Here is a 23,770-nt window from a genome sequence, read left to right on the forward strand (position 1 = left end):
GGACCCGGCCCACAACTCAGACAAGTGCCCTGATGGGGAATCAAACCAGCGACCCTTTGGTTCTCAGGCCAGCACTGAATCCCCTGAATCATTCCAGCTAGGGCTTATTTTATTTATTTTTAAATAAATTACTTGTTTTTCAAATTTTTTAATATTTTATTTATTTTTTTAAATAACAGAAAGGGGAAAGGAAGGAGAGAAACATCAATGTGTGGTTGCCTCTTGCATGCAACCAGAAGGGACCTGGCCCTGCAACCCAGGCATGTGCCCTGACCAGGAATCTATCCCATGGTCTTTAGGTTCACAGGTCACGCTCAGTCCACTGAACCACACCAGGCAGGGCTCCTTGGTGTTTCTTCAATACACCTGGCATGCAAGCTTGTGCCTTAGGGCCTTTCCACTGATTTCCTCTGCCTAGAAGGCCCCCTTTCTCCAAATATCTGCATGACTGACTCACTTGTTTCCTTCAAGTGTTTGCTCAAAAGTCACCTCAGTGAAGCCTACTCTGACTTCTCTGTATATAATGGTGACCTGCCACCCAACCCCCTTTCCTATTTCCTCCACAGCAATCATTCCTTTCTAACATACTACAGAATTTACTAATTTAAGGTGATTAACACAGCTTACAAGTCTTATGAGGGAAGAAACCGTAACAATTAGTAGTAGTACCTCATTTATTGAGTGCTTCCTCTCTGTTAACGCTTGCCATACATCATCATCATAATGATGGCTAGCATGTATAAAACAGACTCTGTTCTATCTACATGCATGATCTCATTTAATCCTCCCCAAGACATAACGTGAATATCCCCAACCTCACTGTAAAGGGCAAGAAACAGTACTTCAAGGCTGGGAACTGGCCGAGTTAGAATTTGAACAGGTGGTGGCAAAGTCGGCTCAGATGTGAGAAATATTTAGATATTAGGGTCGGTAAGACTAGGTAAAAGACGAGATGGGGGCCGGGGGAAATGGGGAAATAACACCCAGGTTTTGACTGGGTGGACCAAAGTGCAATAAAGCCGAAAAGAAAGGTGACAGCCCAATTTGGAAGGTGTTGAGTTTGAGGAGCCTGTGGGCCACTCAAGGATACAATCCATCTCAGGTGGGAACTGAGATGAGAGGCGTCTTCCAGCCCTCTCCCTCGGGCCCGAGGAGATGCTGGGAGAAGGGACAGGCGGAAGAGCAGGACCTGGGTTTCCCAGCCTCTCAGGTTTCAGCGGCAGCAGCTGCAGCAGGAAGGGCGTGGGAGACTGAGAGACAAAGACCGCGCTGGCCCCGCCTTTGTCCGGACTGCCTCTTTAAGGAGCGCGCCCCCGTGCTCTAGCCCGCCTTGTATGTAAATTTAGCGGCAGGGCGGGAGCGCGCGGCAGATACACAGGGACTGGGTTGCGGCGGTTGGTCCTCTCCCGGCCGCCGTCGCCTCCGACATATTGCCCGCAGGAGCTGCGGCGGCGAAGCGGAGAGCGCCGGGGGGAGGAGATGGGTGAGCAGAGCGGGTCCGGGTCCGGGCCCGGGGACGGGCGGGCGCGGGGATTGGGATGGCTACACTGCTAATTGCTCCCACACGCGGACAGGACCTCGGAGAGGGGAGGGGGAGGGGACACTGGCGCAGAGGGACCCCGCCCCCTCCTGTCGTTTTGTGGGGGCGGGACACTTAAGTGATGGGCGGGACTTCTAAAATGAGGGGACTTGTGGGGGATTGGGCTTTGGTGAGGACGGGGCTAGGCTCGGGGGCGGGGCCTTAACGCTAGGGGCGGGGGCGATCTTAGCTGTAGGGGCTTTAAACCGGCAGTGGTGGGGCAGAAAGGGGACCTTATGATTAAGGGACCCCATTCTAGAGCGGGGCTTCTGGACAGACAGACCTTTTATTGGCTTGTGGGCGGGTTTTCTGGACTGACAATTGTGTGTAGGCGGGACTTCTGGGCTGAGGGTGCTTGTGTAGGTGCACAGCTTCTAAAGAGGGGAAAGTAAATGTGGGCAGAGCTTTTGGGCTGTGGATGCTTGTGTGGGATTTTCTAAACCAAGTATAATAGTGTGTGAACAGATCTGGGCTGGGGGCTGGTTGGGGGCAGAGTTCGTGGACAAGTGTTTTGTGGAAACTTGTGGAAAAAGCTTCCAAACTGAGGAACTAGGGCAAAGGGAGTGTGTTGTGTAGGCTGCTGTATTGCCCTGAAGGGGTATGTACGAGGAGGCTATAACCTTAACTAGAACTGGCGCAGGGCTTATAAGCAGGATGGTGCCTGCGAGCTTGGGCTAGACTGCTAAAGCTAGAGAAACAGATTGTGGGTCCAAGTTTTGGGTCCACAACCACACAGTTCTCCCAAAGTCCACATCCCTGACTCTGTGCTCAGGCCCCTGAGTCCTGACCATAAGACACCAGGATGCCCCTTGAACTGGATCTCTGGTCCTCAAGGAAAAAGCTTCAAGAGTGTCCAGAATTGTAAGCCTATAGAAACTGTGTAGTATCTGAATGGGGCAGCGTACACCAGACCTAAGAGCACAGGACCCAGACACAGTATAAACTCAATTTCCTACACTGGAAAACCTACCCTGCTGGTTTCATTCACTCATCAGCATATTCTTATTGGGCTTTGACTTAATGCTTAGCACTGTGGTAGGGGTAGGTGACACAACAGAAAAAGACGTAAGTGTAGTGACCTCACTGACCTTCCATTCTAGTGGGTAAGACAGACAATAAATATGTTAACAAATAAGTAAGATAAATTCTAAGAGTGAATTGTTGGGAGGAGGGAGAATAATGGAAATAGATACTTCAAAAATGGCAGTCAGGGAGGGGCTCTCCAGACAGGATATAGCAAGTACAAGAGGTAACAACAAACTTGGTTTGCCTAAGGAGAGAAAGACTAGCATGGCTGAGGCGTGGAGGTGAGACAGAAAATAGTATATGACGTTGAAGAGGTAGGCAGGGAAGAGATCATAGGTCTCTGTGATTAAATGGTAAAGTGAGACACCAGGTAACGTAGCCAGGATCATTGGTGTTATCCTTGACATATGCCCTCTCGCCTGACCCTCTACCTTATGTTGAGCCCCACAGGAGGACGAAGAGGTCCCAACAGGACATCCTACTGTCGAAATCCACTCTGTGAGCCAGGATCCTCTGGGGGCTCTGGTGGGGGCCATACTTCCAGCACATCAGTCACTAGTGTCCGTTCCCGTACCAGGTAAACCACCTTTCTGTCTCTTGCCTCTCACTGTGGGCTCACAGGGGCAGTATGGACTAAGCTGTCCCTGACTGGGCTCTAGGATGCGATACCTCAGATTCCGGGGAGGGGTTCAGAAGGCAGTGAGCAGCAGAGAAAACCCGGAGGGTGGTCATTTGGACAGCTTCAGCAGGACATAGTGACTCCCAAAGGCCTGGATCCTAGTTACAGTTTTGCTGGTGCCTTGGTTGGGTGTCTCCCCTCTTTGGGCCTCCTTTTCCTCATCTATAAAATGGACCTAATAATTTTTTCTTCCTGGGGAATGTTGGGAAGCCTGACCAAGATTAGGAATAGAAAAAGGCTGTTGACTCCCTTGTGTGACAGGTAGTTAGGGACTCCATTCTTGCCATGAACTGCTTTTCTGATCCTACCCCATAATCCTGTGCCCCAGAGCCCTTCTTGGTAGGGTTCTCAGTTCAGCTCCTGATGTTTTCCCTTTCTATCCCCAGGAGCAGTTCTGGGCCGGGTCTCTCTAGCCCCCCACTGGCCACCCAGACGGTCGTGCCCCTGCAACACTGCAAGATCCCCGAGCTGCCAGTCCAAGCCAGCATTCTGTTTGAGTTGCAGCTCTTCTTCTGCCAGCTCGTAGCCCTCTTCGTTCACTACATCAACATCTACAAGACAGTGTGGTGGTACCCACCCTCCCACCCGCCCTCCCACACCTCCCTGGTAGGTGCCCAGCTAGGACCAGCTGTGTGTGTGTGAGTGAGTCAGTGGTGTCTGGTTTCAGTTTAACATAGCTTACCTAGCACCCTGTGCACTTGGCCTCATGTGGGGCAAGGGAGATGTAGAAGGAACAGGAAACTGGTGACTCCTGAATACTCAATCCTGATGTGCTCAGCACACTAGGTATTGGAAGAGTAGCAGAGATGAATCTGATATTTTGCCTAAAGGAGTACCTTCTTAAGTCCTTGGGGGAGTTGAACCACAGGCACACATGAGTGTTTCACGGAGTGGAAAGATCTCCGTGCAGAAAGAGAGGTTCAGGGGCAGGGGCATGGGTGATCAGAGCAAGAGGGCTCACACACCGCTCTCTTATCTCCAGGGACGTTCCCACTTCCCTCCTCTGGGTCCTGTTCTACTCCTCTAGGTAATTTCCTGTCCTGACTCAGCTGGAGGCCTATGAAGGTCAGAGAGTGGGGACAGTCCCTATGGAAAGGACTGGGCAGGGGGAGGTGGGTATGAGAATAGCTTGTATGTGGGCGGGGGGGCCCACGTGACCCCCAGCCTCTGCTCCCGACAGAATTTCCACCTGATCGACTTCAACTTGCTGATGGTGACCACCATTGTTCTGGGCCGCCGCTTCATTGGGTCCATCGTGAAGGAGGTGATTGGGTCCTAGAGGCTGGGGACTTTGGGACTCCCGTTCTCCTGGGGGTACCAAGGGGACATGCGGAGCCCTTCAACCCTGAGGCATTTCCCTGGGGCTCCCTTCGGACTTGGTTGAAGAACACTGTTCATCCCTTCAGATGTTGGAGCTCACTGGGTATCGAGGACTCACTTTGCCAGGTTCTGCCTAGCCTGCTGCCCCGTGTTTCCCCGGGTGGGGTCACAGGTCATGCTGGGAGCCTCTGTGGCCTTCGTCCAAGGCTCCATCCCGCCCTATCTCACCCTGACCCAGGCTTCTCAGAGGGGGAAGGTCTCCCTCTTTCGTTCCATCCTGCTGTTCCTCACCCGCTTCACCGTTCTCACGGCAACAGGCTGGAGTCTGTGCCGCTCCCTCATCCACCTCTTCAGGACCTACTCCTTCCTGAACCTCCTGTTCCTCTGCTATCCGTGAGTACCCCTCACTTCACCCCTCACTGCCTGGTACCTAGCTCTGACCTTTGTCCTGTGTGTAGCTGGGTCACCAGGCCCCCACACCCAGGAGACTCACAGGCAGGGCAATGACAATGCCCCTCACATTGTCTGACAGTATCCCCCTGAGATAGAGGGATTAGCCACCTTTTGCAGGAGCAGAAACTGAGAGCATAACTCACCCAAGGTGCGACCAACAGGGAGGTCAGGACGGGGCGCAGGTCTGAGTATATGTCCCAAAGGAAGGTCCCTGACGGAGAGTGCATGCGCTTCCTCTCCATCTCTCACCCCTCCCTTGTCTGTGGTTCTCTCTCTGTCTCTCTGTCTCCGTGTGTGCTGGTAAACACACGGCACACATGCAAGCTCCTGGTGCCTCCCACGGTTCTGTGTGCATGCAGGTACCTGTGCGTGTGCATGCAGGCACCTGTGTGTGTGCATGTTTTCTGTGGGTGTCTGCATGAAGCACGCGTGTGTATCTGCACATGCAGATGTCTGTGTCTGTCTTTGTGTCTTTTTGGGTCACTCACTCCCTCCATCTTGCCAGAACCCAGGTTGTTGAGGATGGAGAAGTCATGTCTGAGGGGAGCCCAGAACTGTCCCTTCCTGACCTGGGACTGGGGAGGACTTTGGCAAGGTGTCCACTGTAGCTGTTCCTGAGGCAGCCTCCTGGCTGCCTGGACATCAGCAGTTACTTCCCAGCCACTGAGCTTTCTGGTTTATGAGCTTCCCCAGGTTGAACCAGCCCTGTTCCCTGGGAACTTCAGAACTGGACACTCCTCCCTCTCTACCCGGCTTGGCCAAAAGGGCACTGTAGTGGGAGGAGCTACATCTCGTTTTTAATTAGAAGAATGACACATATCATATAAAAACATTGAACTTCATAGGTACTTTTCACATAGAAAATAAAAGTCCGCATAATCTCAGTCCCCCCAGAAAACCACGACTTGAAGCATACCTTTCCATGTTTTCTTTTTTAATGGAACATTTTTTTCTTTAATCCTCACCAGAGGACATGGTTACTGATTTTAAAGAGAGTGAGAGGGAGGGAGGGAGAGAAACGTCAGTTGCTTGCCTCTTGTACGCGCCGTGACCAGGGATCGAAACCCGAAGTCCAGGCATGTGCCCTGACCAGAGACCACGCCTGTAGCCCTCTGGGGTATGGGGCGGTGCTCCAACCGAGCCGCGCTGGCTAGGGCCCTTCCATGTATTTGTCGTGCGAGAACACACACATCTACTTCTTAAAAAACGAAAGTGGGATTATACTGTGTATGATGTGGTGCAATTTATTACGTTTTTTTTTTTCACAATCACATAACGTGGCTGTGTTTCCATGGCAATACATGTGAGTCTGCCTCACTTTTTTTTAATGGCCTCATAATATTCCATTGTATAGATTTTTCACAATTTGTTTTGTCCTTTATTGGTAGATTTTTGAGTTGTTCCCAGGTTCTCCCTATTTAAAACAATGAGGGCAGGGAACATTCTGCATACACCTTTGCACACTGGTCCAATGTTTCTGTTCAGCAGATTCCCAGAAGTAGAATTTTTGTACCAAAAGTTGTGTCCATCTACAATTTTTAAAAAGGTTTTATTTATTTTTAGAGAGGGGGGAGTGGGGGAGAAGGAGAGAAACATCGATGTACAAAATGTACATCAATCTTTTGCCTCTCGCACGCCCCTACTGGACACCTGGCCTACAACCCAGGCATGTGCCCTGGCTGGGAATCGAACCAGTTTGCAGGCTGCTCAATCCACTGAGTCACACCTGCCAGGGTTCCATATACATTTTCTACAGATACTAGCAAATGGCCTTCCAGAATGTTTGTACTGATTAAAATTGTCAACAGTCCCCTTTATTTGACCCTCCCTGGTTACTCTCTGATAAGTCCATTCTCCTTGGATACAGACATCATCCAGTGTTCATATTTTGCCTTATTTTTTTAATTTTTAGATGTTTATGAATGTAATACACATACCTCATTTAAAAAATCAAAACCAGCTCTAGCTCGTGTGACTCAGTGAACTGAGCACCCACCTGCAAACCAAAGGTCACGTGTTCGATTCCCAGTCAGGGCACATGCTTGGGTTGCAGGCCAGGTCCCCATTGAGAGTGTGCAAGAGGCAACCTTCTCTCACACATTGATGTTTCTCTCCCTCTCTTCCTCCCTCCCTTCCCCTCTTTCCAAAAAATAAATAAATAAAATCTAAAAAAATATTTAAATAAATAATCAAATCCAGTAGACGAAAGTTCAAATTAAAAATAGCCTCCAACCCAACCCACCAGAGTTTTAGTCCCGCTTCTCAAAAGCAGTCTCTGTCACTCTTTCTGGTTTTAAGTGTTTTTTGGGGTTACCTCCATAATTCTAGTGTCCTTATACTTCTATCTATTCCTTTTAAAAATGTTTTAAACCCTAGCTAGCGTGGCTCAGTGGATTGAGTGCCAGACTATGGACCAAAAATGTGTTGATTTTATAGTTGGGATAATAGGCTTACATGCTTAAAATTCGACAGGTATAAAAATATGAATGAAAAAGTCTCCCCATGACTCCCGTTTCCCAGCCACCCAGTTTTCCTTCCCAGAGGTAGCCACCAGTGTTTCTGGTTTCTTGTACATTCTGGAAATAAATGTTCTTTGCATATACAAGCATGCCCACACACTCTCATATGTGCACACAGATGCGTGCACATGCAATGACAGGTGAAAGATTTATTTCACTCTTCCACCCCTGCTGTTTGCAGTGTTTGATAACTTACTACTTTTAGCTTCCTATTGGTTATCTTTTTACAGTAATGTGTGTGTGTCTGTATTTTCTGTTCTATCAACAATAGCCAGTATCTTCATCGCCTTTATGTAAGAGGAGATGTTAGGAACCTGCCCATCCACTTTTTCTCCCCTCTTCTTCCTCTCACTTCCTGGCAATGATACTCTTTCTTTTATATTGTCAAACTTGACATTCACACTCTTGTACATGAGCACATTTAAGTCCTTCATTCTTTGTCTAAGGCTAATTCTAAAAATTAAAAACAGATGTTGCCTTGATGCTATGAATATGCAAATACCATTTAGTGTAGGGCCAAGTAGTATGCATAGGTGACATACCTTCTCTGTAGTTACTGAGCTATAATCTTGGGCCTCTTTTTAAGATTTTATTTATTTATTTTTAGAGAGGGAAGGGAAGGAGAAAGAGAGAGAGAGAAACATCAATGTGCAGTTGCTGGGGGCCGTGGCCTGCAACCCAGGCATGTACCCTGACTGGGAATCGAACCTGTGACACTTTGGTTCGCAGCCAAGTTCAATCCACTGAGCTATGCCAGCCAGGGCTTATCTTGGGCCTCTTTAAAAAAGAATATTCTAGTGTCAAGGTCAAATGGTTTCTCTTTTCTTACATTCCATCAATTGCTTAAAATCATGTCATATTTTAATTTGCTTCATACTTAGATTGTAACTTTCTTGTACAGCTTTCTATTTATCGTGAAGTTTCTAATGGCCTTTTTTCTTATTAACAAAAGAATGATGGGCCTTCAACATATCCTCAAGTTTATCCAGCCTCTCAATCATGCTACCTGTTGCCTGGAGTTCATTCCCACTTCTGCCCCCACCAAAGCCATCCCTCTGGGAGCCCTCCATCGTGCTGCTCCAGTCTGGAGTGGTTGCTCTCTAGGCCTGCTGTGCAGCTCTCAGCCTGGGACTCCCCTTCGCTGCCCTCCTGGGTTGGACCCACTGTTTCCTGGATCCCATGTCTTCCTCTTTCTTGGTTTCCTCCTTTATTTTGCTGAAGTGCAATACCAGGTAATTTTCTTAATAGCGGGTATGTGGGAGTCATGTACATTTTGAGTCCTTGCATGTATAAAAATGTCTTTATTCTGCCCTCATGCTTAGTTGATGATTCAGCTGAATGTAGATTTCTAAATTCAAATTCATATTCTCAGAATTTTGAAGATATTGGTCCATTGTTTCTACCATCCCCAGTTTCCAAAGACTGATGCCAGTTTGATTCCAGCTACTTTGTAGATGACTTGTTTTTTCTTTCTGAAAGAAAGGGATATTCTTTTGGGATATTCTATTTATCTTTTGATTATTTGAAATTTCACAAGGATTTGTCTGGTGTAGAGTTTTTCTCATTCATCTTATCAGTACTCCAGGACTTTGTTAACCAAGAAATTGAGGTATTCTCCCTGCCTGGTGTGGCACAGTGAGTTGAGTGCCAGCCTGCAAACCAAGAGGTCACAGGTTCGATTCCCAGTCAGGGCACATGCCTGGGTTGTGGGCCAGGACCCCAGTTGGGGTGTTCGAGAGGCAACCACAGACTGATATTTCTCTCCTTCTCTTTCTGCCTTCCCCCCTCTCTAAAAATAAACAAATGACATCTTTTTTTTTTTTTTTTTTAGGAGAGATTTAGGTATTCACCTCAAGGAAATTTTCTTTCATTTCTTTGATAGACCTCACAGATTGGTCATCTGTTCCTCTTAATATTTTCTCTCATATTTTTCTCATCTTTCTCCCTCTCGCTCCCTTCAGTCTTTCTCTCTGTCTCTTTCTGTGTCTCTCTTTTTACTTTGCCTTAGGGAGATTTCCTCAACTTTATCTTCCAGCTTTTTTATTGAGATTTTTTTTTCAGCAATCATATTTTTAATCTCTAAGGCCTTTTTTCTTATTTTCTGATTATTCTTTTTTCATAGCATTCTGTTCTTGTTTTTAAAATCTCTTATGTTCCCTCAATTTCATCTTTCCACCTGACTCAGTTTTTCTGTTTCACGCTGCTAGTTTTCTAAATATAGTTGGTTTCTTTGGTTGTCTATTTATACTCAAGAATGAAGGACCTAGTAGCTTGGAGTGCATTTTCTCTCCCTCTGCCGGTGTACACGAGAATAGGGGATTTGACCTGGGTCTCTGAGGACTTGGGCAGGGCACACTGGCCGGCAAACTTTGCTTTAGGGTAATTAAGTAAGGTACTAGTTATCAGGCTGTGGGCCCCCATGGGCAAGATAAAGGGGGGTTAGTGTTACTCTAGGACGTCCAGATTGGAGACCTCAATTCTTAGACACTTTGTTCAGGGAAAAATTGCACCCTTCAGGGTGCATTGCATGAGGTGTGTAACAGAAGAAAGGAATCAATTCTTGTATATAAGTACAGGTCTTCGTTTAATCTCATTTGTTCAGCCCAGCTTCTCACTCTGGCGTCTATCACATGTGCCCACTTCAAGCCGGTCTCTCTTGGGTCACTCTAGGCAGATAAGCTCCTACCTCCAGTACAGCCCTCTCACGGCATATTCTAGACCTGTGCCATCCAGTTTAGTAGTTTCTAGCCGCCTTGTTCTTGAACATTTGAAATATGCTAATTTGAATTGAGATGTGCTGTAAGTGTAAAATACCCACTGGATTTTAAAGACTTAGTCCAAAAAAAAAATTAGTAAGTAAGTACAACATACTGTTTACAAACAATGATTATATGTTGCAGTGGTAATATTTCACATACAGTGAGTTAAGTAAAATAGAATATTTTAAAGCTAATTATATCTGTCTTTTAGTGTGGCTGTTAGAAGATTTGAAATCACGCGTGTGACTCTCACAGGTCTGTTAGACGGCAGTGCTTTACACGACGGCTTCCCTCCGCATCTGTCAGCAACTTCTGTCCGCTGTCTAAATGTGTCAAAGCCACTTGTGCACTGATAAACCCGCCCCGTTCTTTCTGCTGATACGGACTTATTTCCTACTGTCACGTCTTGGGTGGAGAGGATGGGAGGGAATCCGCTATCGTGCACGTGAAGCTGCTTCTAACTCATGACCTGGCAGAGCAGTCGGTTGCTGTTACTGATCGGTTTTCTTAGGCTTCGCCAAGGAATAAATGCTAATCAGCCACAAAATTAGGCAGTATAGAGCTTTTTATTGGGCTTTTTGCTCACAGGCGAGATTCTTGCCCCCCCTCGCACCCACAGCGGGGGGCGGAGAAAAGCCATGCTGTGCAGCACGGCTGCATAGGGGAAATGGCTAGGGGAAATGGCGGGGTTTTATTTTGGGTTGGCTCTCCGCGGGGGCTGGAGATTGGTCCCCTCTGAACAAAGCGGCAACATATCATCGTTGGTTCCCCTCGTGCCCTGGTTTGACGTCAGCGATTTCTTCTGGGTTGTAGTCCAGCCGCCATTTTGTCCTACCCCAGCCATCCTGACAGTCACCACAGGATTTAATTGAAGCTGCAGTTCTTAGAGGCAGAGCCAGGGAGATTTTAACTCCATGCCCTTCAGTTGACTGAATCCCTTGTGTGTTCATGTAGGTGCCCCACCCCCTCATTCCCACGGGGTATCCTAAAGAGTGTTTTGGGAATCCCATTTCTGTCTTCTTTCCTGCCCCTTAGAATCACTGGCTGTGGCTGGTGTGGCTCAGTGGATTGAGCACCAGCCTGTGAACCAAAAAGTTGCTGGTTCGATTCCCAGTCAGGCCACATGCCTGGGTTGCCGGCCAGGTCCACAATTGGGGGCATTCAAGAGGTAGCCAATCACTGTATCTCTCACTTATCGATGTTTCTCTCTCCCTTTCTTTCTCCCTGCCTTCCCCTCTCTCTAAAAATATATAAATAAAAATTTTAAAAAGAAGTTGTATTGCCATGCTCTGAGCCAAGCATCATGCTGGGGGTCACTGCAAAGATTAAGAGAGTATTTATGAAAACACTAGCATAATGCCTGGCTTGGCATTGAAATCAATACAAGCTGTGTAACTTAAAGCAAGTTAAGGAAACTGAGTCTCACAGAGGTTAAGTAACTTGCCCTAAATCACAGCAGTTAGTAAATGGCAGAGCTGGGATTTTAATCCTTGCCTGTTTGACCCCTAAGGTTATTCTCTGAACCAGATTCTCTATTATCTTACTACTTGACCTCACCCCAGGGAGAATGATCGGGTCCCCATTGTACAGAACAGAAAGGAAAAACCCAAAGAGGCAAATCGCCCAAGGACACTCGTATTTCCCTTCTTGGAACCTCAGAAACAGGAAGAGAGGAAATTACTGTTGATAAGAAAATGCAGCATTCTCATTGGCCCTAACTTCTGGGGGGCGGCCCGGGGACCCTTCTGGGTCTGGGTCTGAGGACGTGGGGAAATGGAGGGGCCCCGAGCTAGATAAGGAGCACCTGCTGTCCCAGGTGCTGTGCTCAGCACTTACTCACTTTTTACCATTATCTACCCTTCTGGGCTATGGGTCCATCTAGCCTTCCTCCCAAACAGTACCAGCCAGACACTCCAAACACCCCTTGACCAGCTAGCGCCAGCCCTAACCAGAGGGTGCCGCTCAGAGGAAGGGATTGGTGCCGTTCAAGGGTCCGTTTCAGTGTAGTGGCACATAACAGGCACACGGATACTGTTCCCGAACGGCCCCCCTCTGTGTGCTGAGAGCTGCCTCTAACACACATACTCATAACAACTTACACCTCTCTTTCGTGGTGCGCGCTGCATTTCAAATTAATTAATCACTCATAGTGTTTGTTGAGCATCTGTCCTAATCTCTGGTGTCAGACCATTCTGGGTTCGAATCCCTGCTCTGTTTCTTCCTGACTAATTGTGTGACCTTTGGGAATCCACTTCACCCCTCTGAGCTGCAACTTCTGTGTCTGAAAAGGGCACGAAATAACAGTACCTAATGCTCAGTGTTCTTAGGAAGAAAAAGAGAATTCACATAAAGGAGGTAGTACAGTGTCTGGAACTTAGGTTGTGCTTAACTACTGTGGGCCATCACAGTCGCTGCTGGTCAGCAGCGGACTGTGAGGCCCGGACTTCTCTGCCGCTTCCTGCCGTGTCCCTAGTGCTCGGCACACGCAGGGCTGGCACGTGTGTCGAGCGTCTGACTGTCGGATGGGAGGGTGGGTTGGTGGGAGGATGGGTAAGTGCTCCCTCCGAATAGCCCGGAGAGCTAAGGCCCATGGAAGAAAAGAGGGTTCCCTCAGTGGCCGAGGGTCGGCTGGGACCCTGGCCTGTGGGCAGGCCTGCCCTCACCATTGTCTTCCCCGGCAGGTTTGGGATGTACATTCCGTTCCTGCAGCTGAACTGCGACATCCGCAAGACAAATCTCTTCAGCCACATAGCTTCCATGGGTCCCCGGGAGGCTGTGAGCGGCCTGGCACGGAGCCGGGACTACCTGCTCACTCTGAGGGAGACGTGGAAGCAGCACACGCGGCAGCTGTATGGCCCCGACGCCATGCCCACCCACGCCTGCTGCCTGTCACCCAGCCTCATCCGCAGCGAGGTGGAGTTCCTCAAGATGGACTTCAACTGGCGCATGAAGGAGGTGCTGGTCAGCTCCATGCTGAGTGCCTATTATGTGGCCTTCGTGCCTGTCTGGTTCGTGAAGGTGAGTAGCTCGGCCTGAGGTGGGAAGGGGCCTGCCCAGGGCCTTCCCCTACTGCCTGCGCCCCAGGAGACCTGGCTGCACAAATAACTCAGCTATTTTTGATGAGATTCTGTGTCTCCTTTTGAGGGCTGGAATGACTTGCTGCCTCTGTTGTAGAGTGGGGAGAACAGAGCTCATTGAAAGGAAGGGAAGTGACCTGCATAGGGTCCCCAGCCAATGTGGAGGACGTGGCAGTGTTATTCATAATAGTTGATAACAGAGCAGTGACTTGTACTTCAGTCGGGCTGTTTTGGCACAGGCATGCCACAGTGTCCTTAAGTAGAAGAGCCAGGATTCACCCACATGTGAGTGACTGCAAAGGCCTGTGCTCTCTCTCTGGCCCGTATGGCCTTCTGGGAAGGAGTCTGCCCAGCCGACTGTGGGCCTGAAACATTCTACAAGGATGGGCTGCACTGAATAGTTTGGGTTGAGAGGACTTAAAGTCTTTTGAGCACCCACAGTGTACGAGAGCTTTCATGAGTATCATGATCCTGTAGGTGCCTCTCAGAGGTGGTTGGTGGTCACTCTGACCCTCATTTAACAGAGGAGGAAGCTAGACCATGGAGCAGTGGAATGACTTGCCCACAGTTATGTAGTTGATAAGCAGCAGAACCGATATTTGAACTCGTCTGTCAGACTCCAGAGTCCACGCTTGTCCCCTGGAGCCTGTGCCCTGGCTCAGAGCAGTGGGCGGCAGGAGCAGTTTCTCTTTGTAGAAAACTAAGTAGTGGGCAAGGGTCAATGCCCATGATGAAGCCTTTTTTATTAGGTGTTAGATCCTTGGTTTCAGGTCGCCCTGAGTTCTCTCCAGCATTGTCCTGGTCTTGAGGCAGATAGGATCACGGAAGGGGGATGGAGTGAGGCCATTATGGGCGTCCCAGGCCTTAGCTACCTCTTCCTGCCTCCAGAACACACATTACTATGACAAGCGCTGGTCCTGTGAGCTCTTCCTTCTGGTATCCATCAGCACCTCAGTGATCCTCATGCAGCACCTGCTTCCTGCCAGCTACTGCGACCTGCTCCACAAGGCCGCTGCCCACCTGGGCTGCTGGCAGAAGGTGGACCCAGCGCTGTGCTCCAACGTGCTGCAGCACCCGTGAGTTGCCCTCCCCTTCCCTGCGCAACCCCACCCCTCCTGGTCAGTGTCCGAAGTCACTCACCTTCTTGTTCGGCAGCTCTTCCCTTCAGTCGGCAAACAGCTATGAGCATATCTTGATGCCTCACCTTGTGGCCGTAGTAGGGTATGGCAGGGCCCAAGACACACATGCTCCCTGTCCTTAGGTAACTTGTAGCGTCCTAGAGGCTGGGGGTGGGGGAGGGGCAAGCGGTAAATTCATAGGCTCATTGACTTTCTCAATTACCGTTACTCATTTGCTCATTGACTGATTTGCTCATGCTTTTTTTATTGCTTCACCCCCACTATCAACTGCTTACTCATCCATTCAGTCATTAGATCATCTGCTTTTTCAGCAGACATTTATTGCTACCTAATCCATACCATGCCTGGTGCTAATGTATTGGACAAAGAAGTTTAGCTTTGAGCTACAGGCCGAGGAAAGCTATGGAACGTTTTGAGTAGTAGAGGGACCGGTTTCAGGGTGTACCTAAGAAACGTCAGTCTGGTAACGTGGTGAACCAGGGAAGAAAAGACACAGGGAGGAAATGACTGAGAGGAAACTCTTGAGTTCCCAGTCTGGTGGGGTGACTGCTGGGTGCACAGATAGTTAGGATGAGTGGTGTGAAAGAGGCCCAGCGGCGAGACGGTACTGCACCCAGAGCAGAGGCACCAGTCACCCTGCTTGGGGTCCCCGAAGTGCTAGGCTGTCCTTCCCACAGCCTGGCTCATTCTTCATGGTGCCAAGCGTCTCTGCAGCCCTTCGCCACAGTGCTTTCCACCCAGGTTGTGCTGATTTTCCTGCCTGTATTGCCCCATTACACTGGGAGCTTCTCCAGGCTGGGGCCACTTCTGTATCACGTCCGAGTCTTCAGCCCAGCACTGTGCCTGGCAGAGAAGAGTCCAGCCACTGGGACAGGTTTGACCCAGGTAGGGCCTCCAGGTAGGCCCACCTGGAAGCAGAGATGCCAGGGGAGGCCACAGAGGCCAAGCCTGCTCTGTGCCAGTCAGGGTCCTCAGCCTCTGCCCAGGTGGTCCAGGAAAGGGGATGGGCACTGCCAAATGGGCCAAAAGGGGGCTCAGCTTAGCTTTGGGCTTTGAAGGGAGGGAGGAATAGAAAGATAGAATATAGATGTATATGAGGATAAACCTGTCCGTAGCCCACCATGGTCTGCACATAAGGTCCAGGCTCTTTCGCATGGCTTCCCCCCGATGACCTGGGTCCTGCCAGCCTTTTCTGCCTTGTTTGTCACCATGCCCAAGTTATAGTCTGCTCTAGCCAAGCCAGACCGCTCCAGATCCTTAAATTCTGTATGCATTTTTGTATCGAGGCTTTGGCATATGATGCGTGTCTTGCCTGCCGTGCCTTTCAAACTTTTTTTTTCTGATTAATCCCTATTCATTCTTTAGCACTTGACTTCCTCCAGGAATAGTTTGCTGACCATCCAAGTGCCCCTCCTGATGCCCCTACAGTCCCATACTGCCAGGATCATCATACTAACACTTTCGACTCTGTTTGCTCAGTGACTTGCCTGACATTCCAGGGCAAAAGCTCCCGGGTATTAGGCTCCTTACCTGTCAAGCACTCAGCCGTGTCCTCACCCCTGGCAGAGCGCCTGGCTTATAAACTAGGCCCACAGCAAATTTGTTATATTTTTTGTGTATCGTCTTTTTTTTGTAGGTAAAATTTGTGTACAATGAAATGCATAAATCTTAAAGTGTATAATTCTTTGAGTTTTGATAAAGGTATATACACCCATGTACCCACCCCCATCAAGACACAGAACATCTTCCAACCTCTCAGACAATCCCCTCATGGCCCTTCCCAGTGGCCTCCCCAACCACCTTCCCACTTGCTTTCACCATAGTTCTTTGTTCTGCTGCTTCGTATAAATGAAATCTTGGGTCCAGCTTCTTTAATTCAGCATATTATCTGCGAGGTTCACTCATGCTATTGCATAGAGCAGTATAACTGTTTTTTAAATGAATGAATCGACAAGGCAGGAGCATGGGATTGAGCTTCTTGCAGACAATGGTTCTCAGTGCTCTAGCCCAGCACCCTCAGAGCTCCTGGAAAGGTCTGGCAGAACATTGAAAGAAAGCTCACTGGCTCCACCACTTCACTCACACGCTCACTGGGGCCCCTGTGCGCCAGGCCTTGTGGCGTGTTTCGAGAACACAGAGATGAATTGGACACCGTCCCTGTCCCTAAGGGCTCCCAGCCTAGCAATGGATACAGGGAAATAAACAATGTGATTCAGGGGGAGTTAAAGGCTACTGAACTCCGTGAGGAGTTAGAGGGAGGCTTTCTGAAGGATTCTGAGTTATAAAAGACAACAAAGAGCTTGCCAAAAAGGTAAGGCATCAGGAAGGACAGCCCAATTGGAGGGAGCAAGGTATGCAGAGACATGAATCAGTAAGGTGTACCGGAGGCCCTAGAAACAGTGCCGAAATGGCTTGGACGTGACCTATATGCCGGGAGCCATGGAAGGCCATGCAACATTGGGGACTTGACCCCAAAGACCTTCAGGGGGTTTGGGGTGGAAAATAGACTCAGTTTGGTATTTTATTAAGACCTTTTAGGCAGCTGTGTGATGGAGCAATTGGAGGCTAGAGGTGAGACCAGACGAAGAAGATGCCCCTAGAAAGGGAAAAGGATTATCCTGACAGTCCCTGAGACATCACTGTCAGCCCTGGACCCTGTGACTCCCAGTACAGTGAATTTCTCCTGATTCTTACCCCATTTCACAAAGGAGGCAGCTGACGCCCCGAAGAGGAAAGTCACTGTGTCTAATAGAAATGGGAGTTGAGCCCTGGTGGTCTCTCCTCATGCCCAGTGTTCTGGCACCTGCTTTTGCGGGTGAGCTGGGAGTGAAGGGCATTGTTGGGCTGTGCCTCCAGGTGGACTGAAGAATGCATGTGGCCACAGGGCGTGCTGGTGAAGCACAGCAAGAACGTCTACAAAGCAGTGGGTCACTACAATGTGGCCATTCCCTCTGATGTCTCCCACTTCCGGTTCCACGTGAGTCTCCTCCCTTGGGAAGGAGGGGTGGGGCCCGACCTCCAGGGCTGGAGAATCAGAGGGGCAGGAAGGGGATGTCATTCAAGAAAGCTATTTTTAGCAAATCCAAAGGAAAACAACGCACAGTGCAGAACAAGGACCAAAGCTCCAATAGCCACTTCATCACTGCAGGTCGTTGGAAACCCTGGGTGGAGGCGGGAGAGACGACACAATGAAAGGAGGGTCCGTAGTGGTGACATAGTGGTCATCATTCCTGTTGTGTGCCGGGCAGCGTGGTGAGCGCTCGCCATGTGCCCTTCCGTCCGTCCTTGCTGGAAGCTTGGGTCGGGGGGAATGCCAGGGCCCCCCCCATTTTCAGATGCCGCAGCCGTCTCAGAGCGCTTACCTTGTTCAAGGGTGCTTTCCTGGGAAACTCGGGGACTGGCGGCAGTGACACTGTGGAAAGAAGTCTGCTCACAATCATCTAAGCTAGTGGTCTCCATTGTGTTTACTTATTTTGCACTCAAATCCTTTGCCCGTGGGAAAAAAGTACAAATAAAAATTGAATAAAAAAAAAGAATAAAGTTTGAGAAAATTAGAAAAAAAATCCTTTGCCCAGTATAGTCATAGACTCACGTCCAGTGTACGGGACCTCATGGCACTGCTGTGGTTGGAAGGCTTGGGCCTCCTTTCCCTTCCCTCTCACCATTGCTGTCGTCCCTAAAATAACCTCCTTGGAACATGGTGCTCTAAGAAACACAGTTTGAGAAATCAGTGATCCAGGCAATCTCTTCTTTCGCAGTAGGGAAACCTGAAGCCCAGACAGGAAAGGGTCTTGCCGAAGGTCCCGGAGCCTGCCAGTTGCAGAGCTGAGCCTGGCATGCTGGTTGGTGTCTTAGGGTCCCGTTTCCTGCTATTTCTCCCATCCTGTAGGCAGCTCTTGAAGTTCAGGTACCTCGGCTCCTGCAGAATCTGGATCCCTGGATATCAATCACTCTTTTGAACCGATCAGAAATGTTTTCCTTGAGTGCCTGCTAACTACCAGCTGAGAGTGAGGTGTCGCCATATCCCCTGGAAGCTTCTGGCCTAGCCGGCGAGGCTACACAGGAATTGTAGTGGGTAGTGCAGGCTGTAGAGTCTCTAATAACTTTCCATGCCTGTGTCTTGAGATTCTAGTTTGTTCAGGTCTTAAGGTATCCAGGAGGATCACATGTAAAAGTGTTGATTTTAGAACAGAAAACCTTTGCGAGAGCAAGCAAGAAAAGGTTCCCGGGGGAGGCAGAAGTTGAACAGGATCTTAAACAACTTACGTGGGAAGTAGTAGTCTTGACAGAAGGAATACCACAAGCAAAGGCAGAGAGGTGGCAAAGTCCGTGCCCAACCCTCCGAAGTCTCTCTCCCTACCCCAGTCTGCATGGGGCCCCAGGAGCTCGTCCCCTTCACTGGCCCGCCAAGCCCATCAGAGTCAGGCTTCTGGAGCGTCCTTTCCAGTCCATGCCTACTATTTTCTGGTCAGTTCTTTTTCAGCAAACCCCTGCGGATCCTCAACATCCTGCTGCTGCTAGAGGGTGCCGTCATTGTCTACCAGCTCTACTCCTTAATGTCTTCTGAAAAGTGGCACCAGACCATCTCACTGGCGCTCATCCTCTTCAGCAACTACTACGCCTTCTTCAAGCTGCTGCGGGACCGTCTGGTGTTGGGCAAGGCCTACTCCTACTCCGCCAGCCCCCAGAGGGACCTGGACCACCGCTTCTCCTGAGCCCCAGGGCGACCCAGGCTTCAGCCAGGGCATACCTGGGAAGGGGCTGTTGGCGAGGGATGGGTGAGGGGGGAAAAAAAACAAAAACTGACACACAAAAAAAAGTCCACAGAGCTTTGTATTTTTGTTACATACTGTTTCTTTCTTTGATAATTGATATGATTATGAGGAAAAAAAGTCCTATTTTTATACTCCTAATGAGCCCGTGTCCTCTTTCTTTCACTTCCTGCCTGTCAGGCAGAGTACAGAGGTTTGGGATTCTGGGCCAGAAGCCTCACATGTGTCTTCTGGGGCTGTGAGCTCTGCCTTCTCCAGTGGAGGGGAGATGAGGCCCTGGCAGTCACCGTCACAGTGAACACTGCTGCTAGCTGAATGCTCGCTGTTCACCAGATGCTGCTTTGTGTGTGTATCACAGGCCTTGACTTACTGCGACTTTTATGACAACCCTAGGTGGTGGGTACTGTCACTCCTAGTCATTAGACGGAAACAAGCTGAGTGACTCGCCCAGGGTAGCACAGCCAAGATACAGCCGGGCCAGAAAAGGTGATGACACGACTATCCTAGCAGAACGCGATGTCCTGATTCAGCTCAGAGTCGCAGCAGCCATGCTCTGTCCCAGGTGTGGCACAGACACGAACGTGGCATACTACACTGGGGTGGGTGTGATAGTCGCACAGGGGAAAGAACGTTTAGTGTTCTCTGGACTTCTTGGAAGAGGGGATAGCATGAGTTGTATCAGCCACTTCCTATGTGGACAAGAGGAGAAAGGCACTTAAAGCAGAGAAAAGAGCACGGGCAATAGCAGAGATCTGGAAGATCCTGGTGTATCTGGGGAGGGTAAGCCGGGTGTGGTTCCTGGAGCAGAAAGGATCAGGCGAGTGGGTAGGGGTGGGGTGGGGTGGAGCTGGAAAAGTCTGCAGGGCCTGGATCAGGGAGGATGGATGGCTCTAGACTAGAGGGTTTGTGAGCAAGGCCAAGTACCAGAGTGAAAAGAAAGCTGCTTGGAGGGCCACCAGGTTCCTATGGGGCACAGCCAGGGGCTGGGAGGAGAGGAGACAGTCACCGGGGCTCATCTATCTGGTCTGCCTGTGTTCCCCGAGCCCTTTTTGACCACAGGATGTGCAGATGAGCCCGCAGAGGTGTGTGGGAGACAGACACTGCAGCAAATGCTTCCGTTGTCTCTACTGAGGCAGGCACTGCTTTAGGCGCTGGGACAGATATGAAGATGAGGAAGATTCTGACAACATAAGAATGTCCAAACCTATAGAGAATTGTTTTTAGATACTGTAGCATTTTCCAGAGCATTTGAGATTTTGCTTCCCAACATATGTTGTCAGTTTGACTCACATAAACCCTCAGAGAGATGTGGCATTTGCTTTGCTTATTTCATTTATGTAAAGGTCGAGAATTTTTTAAAGATTTTATTTATTTTTAGAGAGGAAGGGAGGGAGACAGGGAGAGAAGCATCATTGTGTGAGGGAGAAGCATGGATCTGTTGCCTCTCACACACCTGCAAACAGGGACCTGGCCCACAACCCAGGCAGGTGCCCTGATGGGGAATCAAACCAGCTACCTTTCAGTTGGCAGGCTGGCACTCAATCCACTGAACCACACCAGCCAGGGCTCACAGACTGTCTCAAATTCCATTTTAAACCTATCCTTTTTATAAAGAAAAGTAGGTAAGTGGTTTGGAATTCATAGAAAAAATCTAATCAGATAAAAGGTGTGGCATTCTCTCATCCATGCCCTGGTGGTCTTTACCTGTGTCCTGGGCAGTAGAGCGGAATGGCTCAGATACCGTCTGAATTGCCATCCTCCTGAGGCACAAAGGTGGAACTGCTTATGGTCTCCTGGAGTCAGGGTGGGCCCTACCTTCAGTTCCTTCAGTTCCTGGAACAATAGCTTTTACATGCTTTGATTACTAAGCTGCTTTTTTTTAAAGATTTTATTTTTATTTATTTTTAGAGAGGGGAAGGGAGGGAGAAAGAGAGAGAGAAACATCAATGTGTGGTTGCCTCTCACGTGGCCCCCGCTGGGGACCTGGCCCCCAACCCAGGCATGTGCCCTGACTGGGAATCGACCCTGCAATGCTTTGGTTCGCAGCCCGTGCTCAATCCACTGAGCTACACCAGCCAGGGCCTTGATTACTAAGCTTCTTAACAATGACCTAAACTAAAATGTTCCAACTCTTGAGTCCCCCAGTATTCCCCCACTGATAGTCTAAGCGGCCTTATTTTTGTGAGATCAGTTTCCTATGGAAGTGCTCATTTTGTTGTTGAGAACGTATCTTAGCATTAGACCGTCTGGTAGGAGGCTTAGGAACATGTTTAATTGCAGACCCACAGAAGGGGGCACATTGTAGGCAACAAGCTGTGATAAAAGCACAAAACAGTTTTTAGCACAGTTGACAAAAGTTGCACACTCTCCAGCTGGGGCTACATTAGTGGCTTTTAAGGAAAACATTTCCCTGTCCTTTAGAGTTACCACAGGACCCCAATTACAAATATCGGAGTAGGTTATTTTCTTATTGATATGCTTAAACTAAGTATAATTTGGAAGGCTTTCCAGGGGAGTACAAGCACCTATAAAACATGAAGTGAAAGTGTGTTCAACCTAGGTTCCTCCTGCAAGACAAAATTCAGAGATGTTTACAATGTTTTTGCTAAAAATACCCAAATATTTTCATCTCATTTGAAAGGAACAAGTTCTCCATAACATGGGGTTAAACAAAAAGTAATGAATATGTCATTGTTTGCAAAAGATGACTTTCAGGTCTTCTTGAGGTTCAGCGGTCCATTGTTCTCCAGTGCTTTCTTTACTTTTGTGTGATGAATCCAGGGTTTTATTTCTGGCAGTGTCACTGCCGGGGGTGATGAGGAGCACGTCCCAAGGTTCAGACCACTCTTCTTGTTGTTGACTCTCTGGAGATCCTGTCTTTCAGGTCTTGAGTTGCACCCTGTCTCCAGGCTCACAGAAATGTAGTGAACCGGTGGGGGAGAGCTCTCTAATACAAGCAAGGTCATTCATGACAGCTAAGGTCTGACTTAAATGTTATACATATTTCTTTACCTTCACTTCTTGATCTATGTACATATCTCCCACTCCAATCATAGCCTGAAATGGTCGCCCATACACAATTTCATAAGGACTCAATCGAATCCCACTTTGAGGAGCCACCCTCATCCTGAGCAGGACAATAGGTAAAGCTTGATACCAATGCAGAGGAGTTTCTTGACACAGCTTGGCTATGTTTTTCTTCAAAGTGTGATTCATCTTCTCTGCCTTCCCAGAGGCCTGAGGTCTCCATGCTGTGTGGAGAGTCCACTTCATTCCTAAAAATTCACTAACCTTCTGTGTCATTTCTGAGACAAAGCAGGTCCATTATCACTCTGGATGCCACTGGGTAGGCCAAAGTGAGGAATTATTTTCTTCTGTAAGTTGTTCACTACTTTTAAGGATTTTTCCATTCTAGTAGGATAGGCTTCTATCCATCCTGGAAAGGTGTCAATAAAGACTAGCAAATATTTCTACCATCAGACCCTCGGCATCTGGATAAAGTCTATTTCCCAGTGCTCAAATGGGCTTTGTCCTTGGTATTGTCTCCTTTCTTTTGATAGGGATCTGTCTTAGGGTTGCTCTTCTGGCACACAACATATCTAGCAATTACTTTTCATATGGCTTTAGAAATTCCAGCACCTGTGAGCCAAGGTTTTAACATATGTGGTTAACGAGTCCCTCACATAGTGAGTGGCCTCGTGCAACTGTTTCATGACTGGCTCTACTAAATGTTCAGGAAGCAGTATAACTCCTTTCTTATTCCTTCTCCATCCACTATCAGCACCTAATTCATCAAAACTCCGTCTCTCAGCTTTCTCTAAGTCTGCAGTCAAATAATCAGGGTCAAAATGTGGCAAGTCTAGAACAAGTACCAAAGGCATTATAAGCGTTCCTTTAGCAGTCTCTCTCACTGCTCCATCAGCCAGATTGCTTCCTCTTGCCACTGCAGTGTCCTCTTTCTGATGCCCGGGGCAGTGCATAACTGCCACCTGTAAAGGTACTTGAACTGCCTCTAATAATTTTAAAATTTCTGCTGCATGCTTAATCTCCTTTTTATTTGGAAGTTAATAGTCATTTCTCATTCCAGATGGAACCGTGTGCATGCGAAATTAGGCAAGTGTACCTTGAGTGGGTATACACATTCATGCTCTTTTCCTGCGACAATTCCAGTGCCCTCATTGATGCGATCAGTTCAGCTTTCTGAGCACAGGTTCCTGGCACAAGGCCTCCACTATTTCTTCAAGAGTCACAACTGCATAACTAGCCTTTGTTTCCTTTGTCCATATAAGTGCTTCCATCCACATGTACAGTCCAGTCTGCTTCTACTAAAGGATGGTCCTGTAAATCAATTCAGCTAGCATAAACCATCAATTATTTCAGTAGTCATGTATTAGAGCCCCCGAGTCAGGCTCCGGGAGAAGAGAAGCAGGATTTAACTTACAGTTTT

At 48.7% G+C, this 23,770-nt stretch overlaps 1 protein-coding gene across 5 annotated transcripts; it reads left to right on the forward strand.

Moving 5' to 3' along the window:
* Window positions 1–1,360: 1,360 nt before the first annotated feature.
* TMEM39B (transmembrane protein 39B) lies at window positions 1,361–19,464 on the forward strand. Of its 5 annotated transcripts, none has more exons than XM_045860023.1 (9): window positions 1,361–1,483; window positions 3,056–3,182; window positions 3,671–3,890; window positions 4,465–4,548; window positions 4,843–4,997; window positions 13,017–13,353; window positions 14,301–14,488; window positions 17,408–17,528; window positions 19,024–19,464. In XM_045860023.1, exons 1-9 carry the CDS (start codon window positions 1,480–1,482, stop codon window positions 19,264–19,266), a joined length of 1,479 nt encoding a protein of 492 aa, XP_045715979.1. In that variant the 5' UTR covers window positions 1,361–1,479; the 3' UTR covers window positions 19,267–19,464. The 5 variants fall into 5 exon arrangements, with proteins under 5 accessions (XP_045715979.1, XP_045715980.1, XP_045715982.1 ...); XM_045860024.1 differs by having other exon boundaries at window positions 19,035–19,254; XM_045860026.1 differs by lacking the exons at window positions 1,361–1,483; window positions 3,056–3,182; window positions 3,671–3,890 and adding an exon at window positions 4,293–4,311.
* The last annotated feature ends 4,306 nt before the right edge of the window (window positions 19,465–23,770 follow it).

Source organism: Phyllostomus hastatus, unplaced genomic scaffold (genome assembly GCF_019186645.2).
Source record: "Phyllostomus hastatus isolate PE091 unplaced genomic scaffold, TTU_PhHast_1.1 phas_scaffold_182, whole genome shotgun sequence".
In the NCBI taxonomy this organism is placed as follows: domain Eukaryota; kingdom Metazoa; phylum Chordata; class Mammalia; order Chiroptera; family Phyllostomidae; genus Phyllostomus; species Phyllostomus hastatus.